At 43.2% G+C, this 13806-nt stretch overlaps 1 protein-coding gene across 1 annotated transcript in view; it reads left to right on the forward strand.

Annotated features, from left to right (window-relative positions):
• The window catches only part of TRABD2B (TraB domain containing 2B), a 258886-nt gene extending 246970 nt beyond the window's left edge, over window positions 1-11916 (forward strand). The window contains exons 6-7 of the mRNA XM_082226757.1: window positions 367-624; window positions 11416-11916. Coding sequence (XP_082082883.1) covers window positions 367-624; window positions 11416-11638 — 481 coding nt within the window. The 3' untranslated portion in view covers window positions 11639-11916. The remainder of the gene's footprint in view (window positions 1-366; window positions 625-11415) is intronic.
• The last annotated feature ends 1890 nt before the right edge of the window (window positions 11917-13806 follow it).

The raw sequence follows: 13806 nt of genomic DNA on the forward strand, positions 1-13806 counted from the left end.
GATGTGAACAGGATCCGTTCCAGAGCCCTGTTCGCATCCTGAATAGAACAAAAAATGCGACTGCGCATCTGCAGGTCACATTTCACTTCCTCCGCACATGCGTGTGATGTCATTTTGACCATCTGTGCATGCGCGAGTGGTGAAACCCGGAAGTTACACGCTCTGTTACTTCCGGGTTGCCGCGGAGCGCAACCTGAAAATACTTATCCTGAAGCATATTTATCCCAAGGTATGACTGTATTGTGTGCTATCTGTTGTGCCTAATCGTGGCATTGTGTGAATTAAGTTCAACCCAGTTGTTTCAGATCTTGATTTTTCTAGCACAGCCACAAATCACTTCTTGATAAGCTTGTTTTGCATCCCCAGAACAAACATCAATGCACCCTCTAGAGGATCCTCTGCAACAGCCACACCTGCTATCCATTTTTTTGACCCTGTGCCACCATCATCATCTTCAGTGCCTCCTCAGTCCAGTGAAGAAGACAGTCTTCCTCCACATCTTCTACTGCCAGACAGCATCAGTCAGCTGGAAGAGTTTGGGCGGCAGAAGAAATGGCACAAGAAGCAGTATAAAAACCATCGCCAAAGACAATTCAATGACCTCTGGGTTCGGATAGAAGATGGGTGAGTCTACAAGGGCTTGCTCAGGGATTTCCAACATCTGAAGCACTTTTCTGACACCGTTTCCAGATGGTGCTTTTTCCTGCTGTAGTGCAGAAGTAGGGAATAAAGTTGATCAGACCTTTTAAGTGATTATGAGTGAAATCAGGGTACAGAGAAAACAAGCAATCAGGGGAAAGAGAAGGAGAAAGATAAGATTATGGGCTTTCAACTAAGAACAAATAGCATTATTCAGTTGCTCTGCAGAGATAACTGGTTTTGTGGACAAGCCCTGTGTTATGAAAGATAATCTTTGACCTCTCTTCCCATTTTCTATTGACTGAGTTTTGCCCTCATGTTTCATCAGTTTGAGAACATTTTCCTTGGCATCTTTGCCTCCCCCACAGTGTGTGTGCTTTCTATATATGTGGAAGGCAAACCAAGTTGTACTTGAATGGAAAATAATAGTACCAAGAATGGCATTTATGTGGCATGCTGACAGTGGATACTCAGTCCCGAAAGACAACAAAACATAAGCAACTATCAGTTTCTTTTAGATATGATAGCTCTTTCGGCCTCAATGTTAACAGTGTAAGAGAGAGAAAGCAAGGAGGAGAAACACTCCACCCCAATGGTGAAGGCAGTCAAGTGCAATAAAATGCACTAATTATAGCCATTGTTAGCAATCCTTATCAATTGTGCTGGAATTTCAGGCACTTGCCCTTTCCTTGTCGGCAATGTAGTGATGCAAAACAGAATGCTGTCAGTCACAATGATGTTTAATTTCATTTAACTGCCCCTGAAATGAATAAATGCCCATTGTTTCCATTGCATTTCAACACAGTACCAAAATATAGTGCCTATCTTAATGAATGGAGAGGCTGCATTTCTTCAGAAGAGGCATAGGTACTTTTGTTAATGTATATAGAGTTAAATGTTGCTTAATATAATAAAACTCTTAAGTGGTATACATGAGAACAGTAGAAATAAAGAATAAGAATCAGATTTATTATTATTATTGGCCATCTAACCTTCCCCCACAGAGGTCTTGAGGCACCTACAAGCTCCTTGTTTGGTAAACTAATATCTTATTTAAAAGGTTGGAAATGGCACAAAGGTATAAAAGAAGGGAGCCAGTTATGCAAAAATGGAAGATATTGTGTGTGAGTGGCATTGGAGCTGAGACATGCCAGTTTTATGTCAGGCAGCCAATCAGAGGCAAGGTGGTGGTGGTCAGGGAAGCCATTCAGCTCCGTATATTGCAGACCAAAACGTATCTCAGCTACATAAGTGTTCATTAAATAAAAGATGTATTCAAATTATGCCTCACTCTATTTTGGATACCTTATTTTGCTTTTGGCTGCTGTCATTTAAATTTTTTCTTATGACCAGCGGCTTTAAATGCTGGAAGTGGGCCAGGCTTCTCTGGACCCCTGGGAGAGTGATTATGCCATCTGAATGGTATCTGCCTTTGGAAGCCACCCTGAAACTTGGTCAACCTTGAGAATGCTCAGCCACAGTTCATAGGCTAACACTGACTTCAAAGGCTTTAGAAACTGTGTCCTCCTTCTGAAACGTTGATTGATGTAATATAGTCTTTCCCAACCTGGTGCCCTCATTTGTATGGTTTGGGGCATGGCTGTCCCATTTCCCCAATAATCTGACCAGGTGCCTCTTCAGTTCAAAGCAGGTTGCTACATGCCTTGTATTTTCAAGCTTTTACAGGTCTTTCCCACCTATAGAAGTCTGAAAGAATACCATATAAATTATCCTTCCCTAGAAGTAGCATGAGAATGCTGTCCATGCTCAGAGCATTATCTGATACTGAGTTAATGTGAAAGAGGCTGGGTTTTGTGACAGGATTTAGATGGGCACCCCAAAGCATCAGCAACCATCCTTTGCTGCATCGCGGTTGAATGTGATAGGCTATCAGGTTGCAATTTACCTCATGGCATGTATAAAATAGCAGTCTCTGTTGTTTAAGAGTGTTGCGCTTGCTCTCACCTTAGAATTTATAACAGTCTTCACTTTGTTTGAATGGCTGAATGAAACCTCAGTTTCAGGTGACTATTGGTTTTATTCCAAATTAATATATCTGGAATAAACATCACACCTGGGTTTCATTCTCACAATCATGAAGATGCCATTTGAAAAAGGGAGGAAGCCTAATACTTTTATCGCTCTTCAAGCAACCCAGTTGTGCGAGGAAAAGGGGCGTCGCCAAGTGCTCAAGGTAGCCAAGCTGCATTATGTAATCTTGTGAGGAGTCTCTAAATTACGTTCCCATGTATTTCTTCTTCCGCATCTGGCAAGAAGCTCCAGGCATAAATCAGCTAATAGTGGAGGCTCACATCCACCTTTCCGCTGTATCAGCAGAGCCTTGCCCAAGCCCGCGAGTCTGCACCTGTGCAACTGGTCCAACATCTGCTCTTGACATCCCCAGCTTCCTGATAAATATGATAAATGCAGGCAAGACGTGCAAGTAAAATAACGGCACGGCATAACTCAACAGTGTCTGTGAGGAAATCATTGTTTCTGCCAGCATCCTCTCCTTCCCTTGATGGCTTTAGTAGAGCTTTTTGGATTAGTTGTCTGGTCAGAGTGTGCAGGATATATTAATTGAACCCTCCGAACATGTGTTCTTTATGCATTTTCATATGATCAGCCAGCTAGGAGAGGAAGCCATTTTTTATTTTTTAAAAATCTCACAGGGGTTCAAGTCCTGCTACTTAGGCTTTGCATTATTAAAGTAGAGGCAAGGAATTTAGCGCTCACGCCCATAGCATGACATTATATTCAGTCTGCATAGCAAATTTTCATGCTCCGTTAATATTTCTCTTTTTACCATTGTTAAGCCTATTTGACACCACACAGGAAAATGTGAAATAAGTAGGATTACTTTTTTCCATCTGAGTTTACAACAGAACATGAAAATAAGGTACCTGTGAGCAAGTTGTGGCTCAGGGCCCAGAGGCTTTCACTGAGGACCACATGGGACACCAAAAGATGCCAACCACCACCAATTTTTGCTGCCTCACTGCTAATCTTGCATTCCCCCAAGACCACATGCCATCCTTGTCATGTCAACTGCACTCCTCACACTCCACCGCAGTCCACTTGGCAAGCTGTGGACAATGTGATTGTAATGAGGATGTTGTGCAGGGAGGAGTCTTCCCCAGGCTGCTCTCCAGGGGCTTCTCTATAATGGTCCCCTCTTTAAGGAACTAATTGCCCAGGATTACCAGGCTGACTCATTTCTCAGTTTATGGAAGATGGTTATAATCTTTATATTGGTGTAGGCTAATTTATGCTTGATCAAATTCATTTATAGACCTCTACAGGATCTTTTTTAAAAATGTGTTTGAATGTGTATTCTATATGGGGTTTTTTAATTGCATGGATGGAGAACACCTGGTCCTACCCCCCCCCCCAGCCCCAGGCAGCATTCCTGCCCACAGACAGGCAAGAAGGAATCTGTAGTCTGGCAACATCTGGAGGGCCACAGGTTTTATAATAAAACCCCTTTTTTATTATATAGACTTCCATTTTAATTGACTGTAAGTCACTATACGAACCCTGTGGGTTGGGAATACAGACTATAAGTCTTAGAAATAAAAGCCAATGAATCTGTTGTCAAACCCACAGAGACTCCTCCACAGAAGAGGTGTTTGGCTCTGATCGTTGGGGTTGACAGACAGAAAGTAAGAGCTCCCATGAGTCCTTTCCATTGAACTTCTGTGTCAGGACACAGTGCAGTCAGGAAACCCTTTTCAAGTTCTGAAGTCTGGTTGAGTTCATCTCTCATAAGCTCTCAGTTTCTGGGCTCCAAGTGCCAGGTTTAGCAGCCTTTTAAAGAGAGCCATTCCCTGCCAGGCTAAAGAGTGCTAGCATGTTCCTGAGGGTGCTTTGCCTACTGAACAGCTATAGCATGCAAGAAGCTAAATTGTTACATGACCTCTTCAGCTTCTAGAAGGGTTCGTGATCACATCATAGACAAATGCCATTTATTTATCTCTTTTTAAAGTTTTAATTCTATCCTTCCTCTGAGTTCAGGATGGTGCACAATATCCTTCCCCACCTTTTATCCTTAATACAACCTGAGGAGGCTGTGAGAGGCTAATTTGCCCCAGATCACTCAGTAAGCTTCTTGTGACGATTTGGAGCTCAGCTTCTATATCTTGATGCTAACTATTATATACCATGGTGAGCCACGAGGAAGATGTGTGAGGCATTTCCACACTTCCTCTGCAGGTGACCTTTATATCTAGGGAGATGCTGGGGATCAAACCTGGAAACTTCTGCAGGCAAAACAGATACTCTACCACTGAGCTATGGCCTTTCCATGGCCATATTGGAAATATTGGAATTCCATTGGTAGCAATTCTCTTCTCTATGTGTCCAATTTACAAGGCCGCTATCTTTTTTAAACATTTAGTGTAGATTAAACAGACAAGGCAAACAATGACTACACAACCACCATCTCCTGTGAGCTGATGTACTGCTAATTTTGTGGGCCTGCAAAAGCACGAACTTTGCAAGCACTTGTAGTTTGCTGCCTGAGAAGAGCATGTTTACACTATGCTTGACCACATGTTCATTGAGCACCTCAAAGGAAGGGTAGCCTCTGCATATGATCCATGCACATGTTTATCAGTGGTGATGAAAAACTGTGGGTGGCAGATGAGCTCCAGGAGACCACTTGTTAGCAGATGTTCTGGTGGATCTTTTAATTTATAAATAGGAGCCTCTCCATTTAAATATTCCATATCCATAGCTTTCACTTGCCAGATGTTCCTTAAAACTAGTTCTGAAAAGTCTTAATATAGTTTAGCATCTAGTTTGTATGTGTAGAAGGCTAACAACTGGCTATCCTGCTCCACTATAAAACACAAGAGAAAAACATCCACTTCAACAAAGGTCAACAGGGATTAAATACAGGGGTAGGAATCCTAATTTAAGAGAAAGTTTAATAATAATTTTTAAATTATCTAGGCTCGTTCCTGTTATCTATAATGTATATGCAGTAAGTTTTGTCCTGCTACTGAATTCCCTCCTGTAAGATTCTTTGTCAAACCCTTGAAAGTTTGTAGTACAGTGGTACCTCTGGTTAAGTACTTAAATTCTTCCGGAGGTCTGTTCTTAACCTGAAACTCTTAGAATCATAGAATCATAGAATCATAGAATCATAGAATCATAGAATCATAGAGTTGGAAGAGACCACAAGGGCCATCGAGTCCAACCCCCTGCCAAGCAGGAAACACCATCAGAGCACTCCTGACATATGGTTGTCAAGCCTCTGCTTAAAGACCTCCAAAGTAGGAGACTCCACCACACTCCTTGGCAGCAAATTCCACTGTCGAACAGCTCTTACTGTCAGGAAGTTCTTCCTAATGTTTAGGTGGAATCTTCTTTCTTGTAGTTTGGATCCATTGCTCCGTGTCCGCTTCTCTGGAGCAGCAGAAAACAACCTTTCTCCCTCCTCTATGTGACATCCTTTTATATATTTGAACATGGCTATCATATCACCCCTTAACCTCCTCTTCTCCAGGCTAAACATGCCCAGCTCCCTTAGCCGTTCCTCATAAGGCATCGTTTCCAGGCCTTTGACCATTTTGGTTGCCCTCCTCTGGACACGTTCCAGTTTGTCAGTGTCCTTCTTGAATTGTGGTGCCCAGAACTGGACACAGTACTCCAGGTGAGGTCTGACCAGAGCAGAATACAGTGGCACTATTACTTCCCTTGATCTAGATGCTATACTCCTATTGATGCAGCCCAGAATTGCATTGGCTTTTTTAGCTGCCGCGTCACACTGTTGGCTCATGTCAAGTTTGTGGTCAACCAAGACTCCTAGATCCTTTTCACATGTACTGCTCTCAAGCCAGGTGTCCCCCATCTTGTATTTGTGCCTCTCATTTTTTTTGCCCAAGTGCAATACTTTACATTTCTCCCTGTTAAAATTCATCTTGTTTGTTTTTGCCCAGTTCTCTAATCTGTCAAGGTCATTTTGAAGTGTGATCCTGTCCTCTGGGGTGTTAGCCACCCCTCCCAGTTTGGTGTCATCTGCAAATTTGATCAGGATGCCCTTGAGTCCATCATCCAAGTCGTTGATAAAGATGTTGAATAAGACCGGGCCCAAGACAGAACCCTGTGGCACCCCACTAGTCACTCTTCTCCAGGATGAAGAGGAACCATTGATGAGCACCCTTTGGGTTCGGTCAGTCAGCCAGTTACAAATCCACTGAGTGGTAGCATAGTCAAGACCGCATTTTACCAGCTTCTTTACAAAAATATCATGGGGCACCTTGTCAAATGCCTTGCTGAAATCAAAGTAGGCTACATCCACTGCGTTCCCTTCATCTACCAGGCTTGTAATTCTGTCAAAAAACGAGATCAGGTTAGTCTGACATGACTTATTTTTCAGAAATCCATGCTGACTATTGGTGATCACACCATTCCTTTCTAGGTGCTCACAGACTGTTTGCTTAATGATCTGCTCCAGAATCTTCCCTGCTATTGATGTCAGACTGACTGGGCGGTAATTATTTGGGTCCTCTCTTTTCCCCTTTTTGAAAATAGGGACAACATTTGCCCTCCTCCAGTCTGCCGGGACTTCGCCTGTTCTCCAGGAATTCTCAAAGATGACTGCCAGTGGTTCTGAGATCACATCTGCCAGTTCTTTTAATACTCTTGGATGCAGTTCATCTGGCCCTGGAGACTTGAATACATCTAAACTAGCCAAATATTCTTGTACTATCTCCTTAGTTATTCTGGGCTGTGTTTCCTTTGCTGAATCATTTGCTCCAAATTCTTCAGGTCGGGCATTGTTTTCTTTATCGGAGAAGACTGAGGCAAAGAAGGCATTGAGTAGTTCAGCCCTTTCTGTGTCCCCTGTTTGCATTTCACCATCTTCTCCTCTGAGTGACCCCATTGTTTCTTTGTTCTTCCTTTTGCTACGAACATACCCATAAAAGCCTTTTTTGTTGCTTTTAACCTCTCTAGCAAGCCTGAGTTCATTCTGTGCTTTAGCTTTTCTGACTTTGTGTCTACACGTGCTGGCTATTTGTTTGAATTCCTCTTTGGTGGTTTCCCCCCTTTTCCATTTTTTGTACACATCCTTTTTTAATCTTAATTCAGTTAAAAGTTCTTTAGATAGCCACCCTGGCTTCTTTAGGCACCTTCCATGTTTCCGTCTCATTGGTATTGCCTGACGTTGTGCTTTTAGTATCTCCCTCTTAACAAACTCCCAGCCATCATGAACTCCCTTTCCTTTTAGTATTGTTGTCCATGGGATCTCACCCAGCACTTCCCTAAGTTTTATGAAGTCGGCTTTCTTAAAGTCAAGAAATTGAGTCCTAGTATGCTTGGCTGCTCCTTTCCGCTGTATAGTAAACTTCAGAAGAGCATGATCACTCGCGCCTAATGATCCTTCCACTTCTACCCCACTAACCAGGTCATCAACATTGGTTAGGACCAGATCTAAAATGGCTGTTCCTCTTGTTGCTTCTCCCACTTAACCTGAAGAACCACTTTAGCTAATGGGGCCTCCCGCTGCTGCCGCACCGCCAGAGCCCGATTTCTGTTCTTATCCTGAAGCAAAGTTCTTAACCTGAAGCACTATTTCTGGGTTAGCAGAGTGTGTAACCTGAAGCGTATGTAACCTGAAGCATATGTAACCTGAGGTACCACTGTACATGTAGATGAGTTTTTTATTTCCCCCCCCCCAAGTATTAATTCAGGCCTCAAGGTAGATTGTGACCAAAAAAACCACCGTATTTTTTGCTCTATAAGACTCACTTTTTCCCTCCTAAAAAGTAAGGAGAAATGTGTGTGCGTCTTATGGGGCGAATGCAGGCTGCACGGCTATCCCAGAAGCCAGAACAGCAAGAGGGATTGCTGCTTTCACTGCACAGTGATCCCTCTTGCTGTTGTGGCTTCTGAGATTCAGAATATTTTTTTTTTCTTGTTTTCCTCCTCCAAAAACTAGGTGAGTCTTGTGGTCTGGTGTGTCTTATAGAGCGAAAAATATGGTAGTTACAGTATTTAAGAGGCATAGACCCAAAAGGTTGTCAGGTTTCACCCTGCTAATGGACACTGCATGTTAGAGGGTATGTACTGCTGCTCCAAAGCATTTCTAATTCATGGATGAGAGCAGAGGCAAATTTAGGGCAGTGGAACCAGTTCTGCTGCACTGGGTGCTGAGCAAAGGGGGCACCACAGGGAAGACAGGAAATTGAGCAGAACAGAGGGTGAGAGGTAGGGGTGCAAATTTTGGCCCCTCACAGGGCACCACTGAAATTTGAAAAACCAAAGTCCACCCCTAATCAGAGGGGAAAGTGTCAGTGTATGCTGTATCCTGGCTGTCAAATTGGACTTTAGCTGTGGTTAAAGAAGAAACCACAGATGTGTAAAACATCCTCTTGCCCACTATTAATAGAAAAATTGTAGGAAAGGGATTGTACTCGGAACACTAAAGGTTGCAAGAGAACCTAGATGGCTAGCACTAATCAGTCAGAGCTCGTTTCCTTTTCAAGTTGGAGTTGGAGTAATCTATTGGGTATTTTAACCTTTATGTTGTTTGGCTAGTATTAAGGGCTTATCCACACTAGTCTTTTGCCACACTCTTTCCAGGTAATAGTCTCTGCTTGGATGCTCAGTGTCGAAGCATTTGGGGATTTTTTTGCCCTGCAAAAACCCCACTCTTTGAAGCTGAATCAGAGCAAACATCAATTAGCATTTTCTGTGGATTGATGTTTGCTCCAACTGAGCTCTAAAAGAGTGGGCTTTTGTGAGAAAAGCTCCAGAGCAACAACAGAAAAGGTGCTTAGACATGGAACTTTAAATCATGGACCATGCCTGGAAAGAGCGGAGGAAAGTTAGGAATGGATAAGCCCTAAGACCATGGTGTCATATTGTTAGAAGGCAGCTTTTCATGTCTGAAAGATCAAGAAATGTCACCGCTTGTGTAAGCCCAGAAACAGCAAGCAGGCCTTTTTATGAGGCAGTGTTACCATCCATGCTTTGCGTCTATTATTGAATTCATTCTTCCTTGGTTGTCTGTGAAGGGCTGGCAAAATAAACGACACACACAGAAAGGCTTGTCTCAGCCCAGGGACTTGGATGAAAAATGGGGTGGGTTCTTCAAGGGAGGCTGTGTCGACTGTGGTGGTAAGTCATGGTATGGAATTATGAAGGGATGTTCCCAAAATATTACAAAAGCATCAAAGCATTTCTGAGGTAGTGGGGAGGAGGGCAAAAAGAAGAGTTAATGTTGTCATCTCCTGCTCGAGGACCACACAGACACTTCGTGAGAATCTGTGCCATTTTCCAGCTACATAACCTTGAACAGTTATAGCAATTCTAAAGTTAGGGTGGTGGGTGTTTTTTTCCTCCTCAGAGAATGATATATCGTTTCCTGACAGACTGGTTTTAATAAGGATGAAATTCTTGTTGTTGCCAAATCAGAAAGGACTCTCACATCTTTAAATCATTAGGTTGAGGATGGAGTAATCACTCCAAGGGCGTGCTTCAAAGGTTGTTGGATTTTACAAGGCATTCTCCCCTCTGCAGTTGTCTAAGAATTAACCTAAGCACCACCTCTGATTATTCTCTGTGGACACCATCTTTCAAACACACAGTATTTCCCTGAGATTAACAACTAGGGGCAGCTGGAAATCTGCAGAACCAAAACATAGCATTGGGGTGGGGTGGGGAGATGCTGGGGAGCTCTGTGTTGGTGGTGGTTACAACGTCCCACAAATGACAGCATCCCACACACCTGGAGAGCCACCACCAAGATGGAGCTCCCTCAGCCTCCCACACCACCAACACAGCCCATATTTCCAGGGTAGGTACTGTGGATACTGCTGCAAGGGGTATCACCGACATCTCGCCACCACCCAGGCAACAAATCAACCTATTTGCCTGCCTTCACAATTAAGAATCCATGTTATTCCCTAAGTACCAATTGTGTTCAATAGTTTGTGTGGATGGCTAGGCTATGTGCAATTTCAAAATATTGTGAGAATTCCTTTGAAGTCTGGTACATTGAAGATTTTGATGACTTTCATGTGATACAATACCGTTAATGAAATTCATGATTATCTGTTAATATTACAGTGACCTCTTCCAAAGGAGAAACATGTATTAGTTGTTCTCCAGCCTTAAACAACAAGAACTACTAGAAAAACAACATGGAGAATATTCTGATAGAATCGGCTCCACATCTGTTCAGGTCTTTTTTAAAAAACCACACACACCATGATGACTTTTGTTTTGGAAATAAATAGGAAGCACATGCAGAAAATTGTATGAGCAAAACCCCAAATTCAAATCAGGTTCATTATATGGCATATTTACACAGAACCATGAATCACCATTGCAATTTATCAGTCCCTTTTCCTTTCAATTACAAATTTATCCCTTAAGGAAAACTTGCTGCATGCTGACAAGTAATCCCCATGGTAAGCACACTTCCATCAGTTACATGAAATAAGGCCACAGTTTCAATGTTCATCCAGGTGTATTTAGGTTTATTTATGCTCATTTCAATATATATGCCCAAACACCAGGTTTGGCAACAGGAATTTCTGAGTCTAGTCTATTGTTTATGGATTAGGTCCTTTGCCCCACTGTTTGCATAGCAATTTAATATGCGCTTTGTCATATGGAAAATTGTACCTTTTCAGGACAATAGAGGGGGAGGAGATTTGGGCCTTTGGCACTGAATATCACCAGCAACATTTTAAAAACCCAATGGCAAGTATGCATGGAATCCAATGTAACCTTGTAACCTTGCCCTTCTGTGTTTTCTTCTAGGACAACCACCGTGCCTTCTCACATCAGGATAACCAACAGCTACATCTCAGTCAACCCTTCTGTTTGGTTTTCAAAGCCTCTGGACCAGCAGCCCCAGCCAGACCTTGCATTCCGTCGTCATCTCAAAAGCTCAGCCATAGGCAGCAACATGGCATCACTCTTAACTCTTTCTGTCTGTGTAGCAACGACATCTCTGCTGTTGAACCTGCTCAGTCCTTCCTGACAAAACAAGGATTTGTAAGTGCAATATCCAGAAAAGAGGAGAAGGATTGTGTATGTTCTCAATGAACTATTTCACCTGGGCAAATGAATGGAAGAAGCACCTCTAACTGGTATACGTCTCTCTTGCCCAGATATGATTTTGAAACTCTAAAGCTTTATTTTGTACACTGACTTAACATCTTCTTTTTGTAGAAGGATCTTTATTTCCCATGCTGCTATGGGGTTTTGTAAAATATATGTGTTCATATATATAAAAGAAGAAGAAAAATAGTGTATTTATTCAATTGGTAAATTTATTTTTTGTTGCTGCAAAAATGTTAACAAACTTGTTAACCCCAAAGTGAAAAAATATATAAATTAAAAATTTCTATATTCCTTTTCAATCAACAATAATAATAGTTGAATTCATATTCTGGTAAGATAGCACAATATTGCGGACTTTCCAATACAAATTCTTCTCCCGAATCGCTTTTTCTGGGGCTTCTTAAATCAGCTTTCCATTCACATTCCTAGTAGCAATGGTGGTGGTGGTGGTGGGACCCAGCATTACTTTCCCATGTGTCTACAGCAAGAATAGGAACCATGGTCACAATGAGGGCTATTTAAGAAAAACCCCAGGAGCCAAAGATTAAGTACCCTATATAATCATGTATAAGCCGACGTGAATATAAGCCGAGGCACCTAATTTTAGCACAAAAAACTGGGAAATCTTATTGACTCGAGTATAAGCTGGTTCACCACACCACAAACCTGGTGCTGGTGGCAGCGGTGGAGGAAGAACAAGCAGCCCAAAAGGGCTGCTTTTGGGCTGCTCTTTCCTCCGCCGCTGACAGTGGCTAAGGTGGAGGAGGAGGAAGGAGCAGCAGCCCGAAAGGGCTACTTTCAGGCCCCTGGTCCCTCCACCGCCCCCTCTGCCCCTCACAAGAGCAGGCATAGGAGCCACGGTTGGGAGAGGCACAGCGCAGCGCAGCGCCTCTTCCAACGGCAGATCCTGTGCCTGCCCTTGTGAGAGGTGGGTGGCAGCGGCGGGACCAGCAGCAAGAAAGGGCTGCTTTCGTGCCACTCGTCCCTCCGCCACCACTGCCCACCTCACTCCAGCATAAGCCAAGGGGGCATTTTCAGCATTAAAAATGTGCTGAAAACATCGGCTTATACTTGAGTATATATGGTAGCTAATTTGCCATCATGTGGGCAGTCCAAGCTAGCCCTGATGGATGTGCTGGATTTCATCTACTGTATATGTCTGAAATAATCCCCAAATGTGACATCTAACATCTGCCCTGAAATGGGCTTGGAAATAATTCTATGAAAATCACCATTTATTTGTCCTCCTGCCCCTTATTTCTGAGGTTTCTACTGTAGCAGTAAGGTGAATGTTTCACTAAGGTGAATGTCTCCTTGCACAATCGAATGTTCTCCCCGTCTCCTCCCCCCATGAGTCCCCAACCCTCCAGAGCAGATTTGGGGGTTGTGCAGGGCAAGTGAGAAGGGAGGAAATATCATTGCACTAGTTCTAATCCTTGTGCTTGCACAATTACTTGGTTGAATGCCACCGTTAGACTTCAAAGCTTCAAATGTTCCTTTGCAACCCTAAGAGTAAGAAAATCATGCAATTTAGAACTAAAATAAAAGCTAGGGTTAATGAAGGGAGCCTTGGGTTGCCGGCAGCAGCCACAAATGTGCGTACATCTGCACCCGCCACTAACCTGATGCCCCCTCACCACCATCTTTCCTTATCGTGTCCTGGCAAGCAGTGGTGTCAATACACCTGGAAGAGCAGAAGCATCCGATTTCACTGCAACTGCCTGATGGCCACATACATGCCTGAATCTCATGTTAATGCCCATTACTGGACTGGTTCACACAGTCACATCTTCTGCTGCTGAATGAGCACATACTGGACTTGCCCATCATCACATGAAGAAGGTACCTTATAAACTGGCAGGGCACAGGCAGACTTTCGCAGCAATTATTATAATCACAGTGGTACTTCGGGGTGGTGCAACCCGTGTAGAAAGGGTTGCAATAGTTTTCTGCACATTTTCCAATTCACAGAGTACTTTCTTCATGCTGTCCTTTTACCTGGGTGTACTTCACATGGAGGTGACATGCGGGTGGCGCTGTGGGTTAAACCATTGTGCCGCTTGGGCTTGCTGATCAAAAGGTTGG

The sequence above is a fragment of the Podarcis vaucheri genome, assembly GCF_965113315.1.
Source record: "Podarcis vaucheri genome assembly, chromosome: 6".
In the NCBI taxonomy this organism is placed as follows: Eukaryota; Metazoa; Chordata; class Lepidosauria; order Squamata; family Lacertidae; genus Podarcis; species Podarcis vaucheri.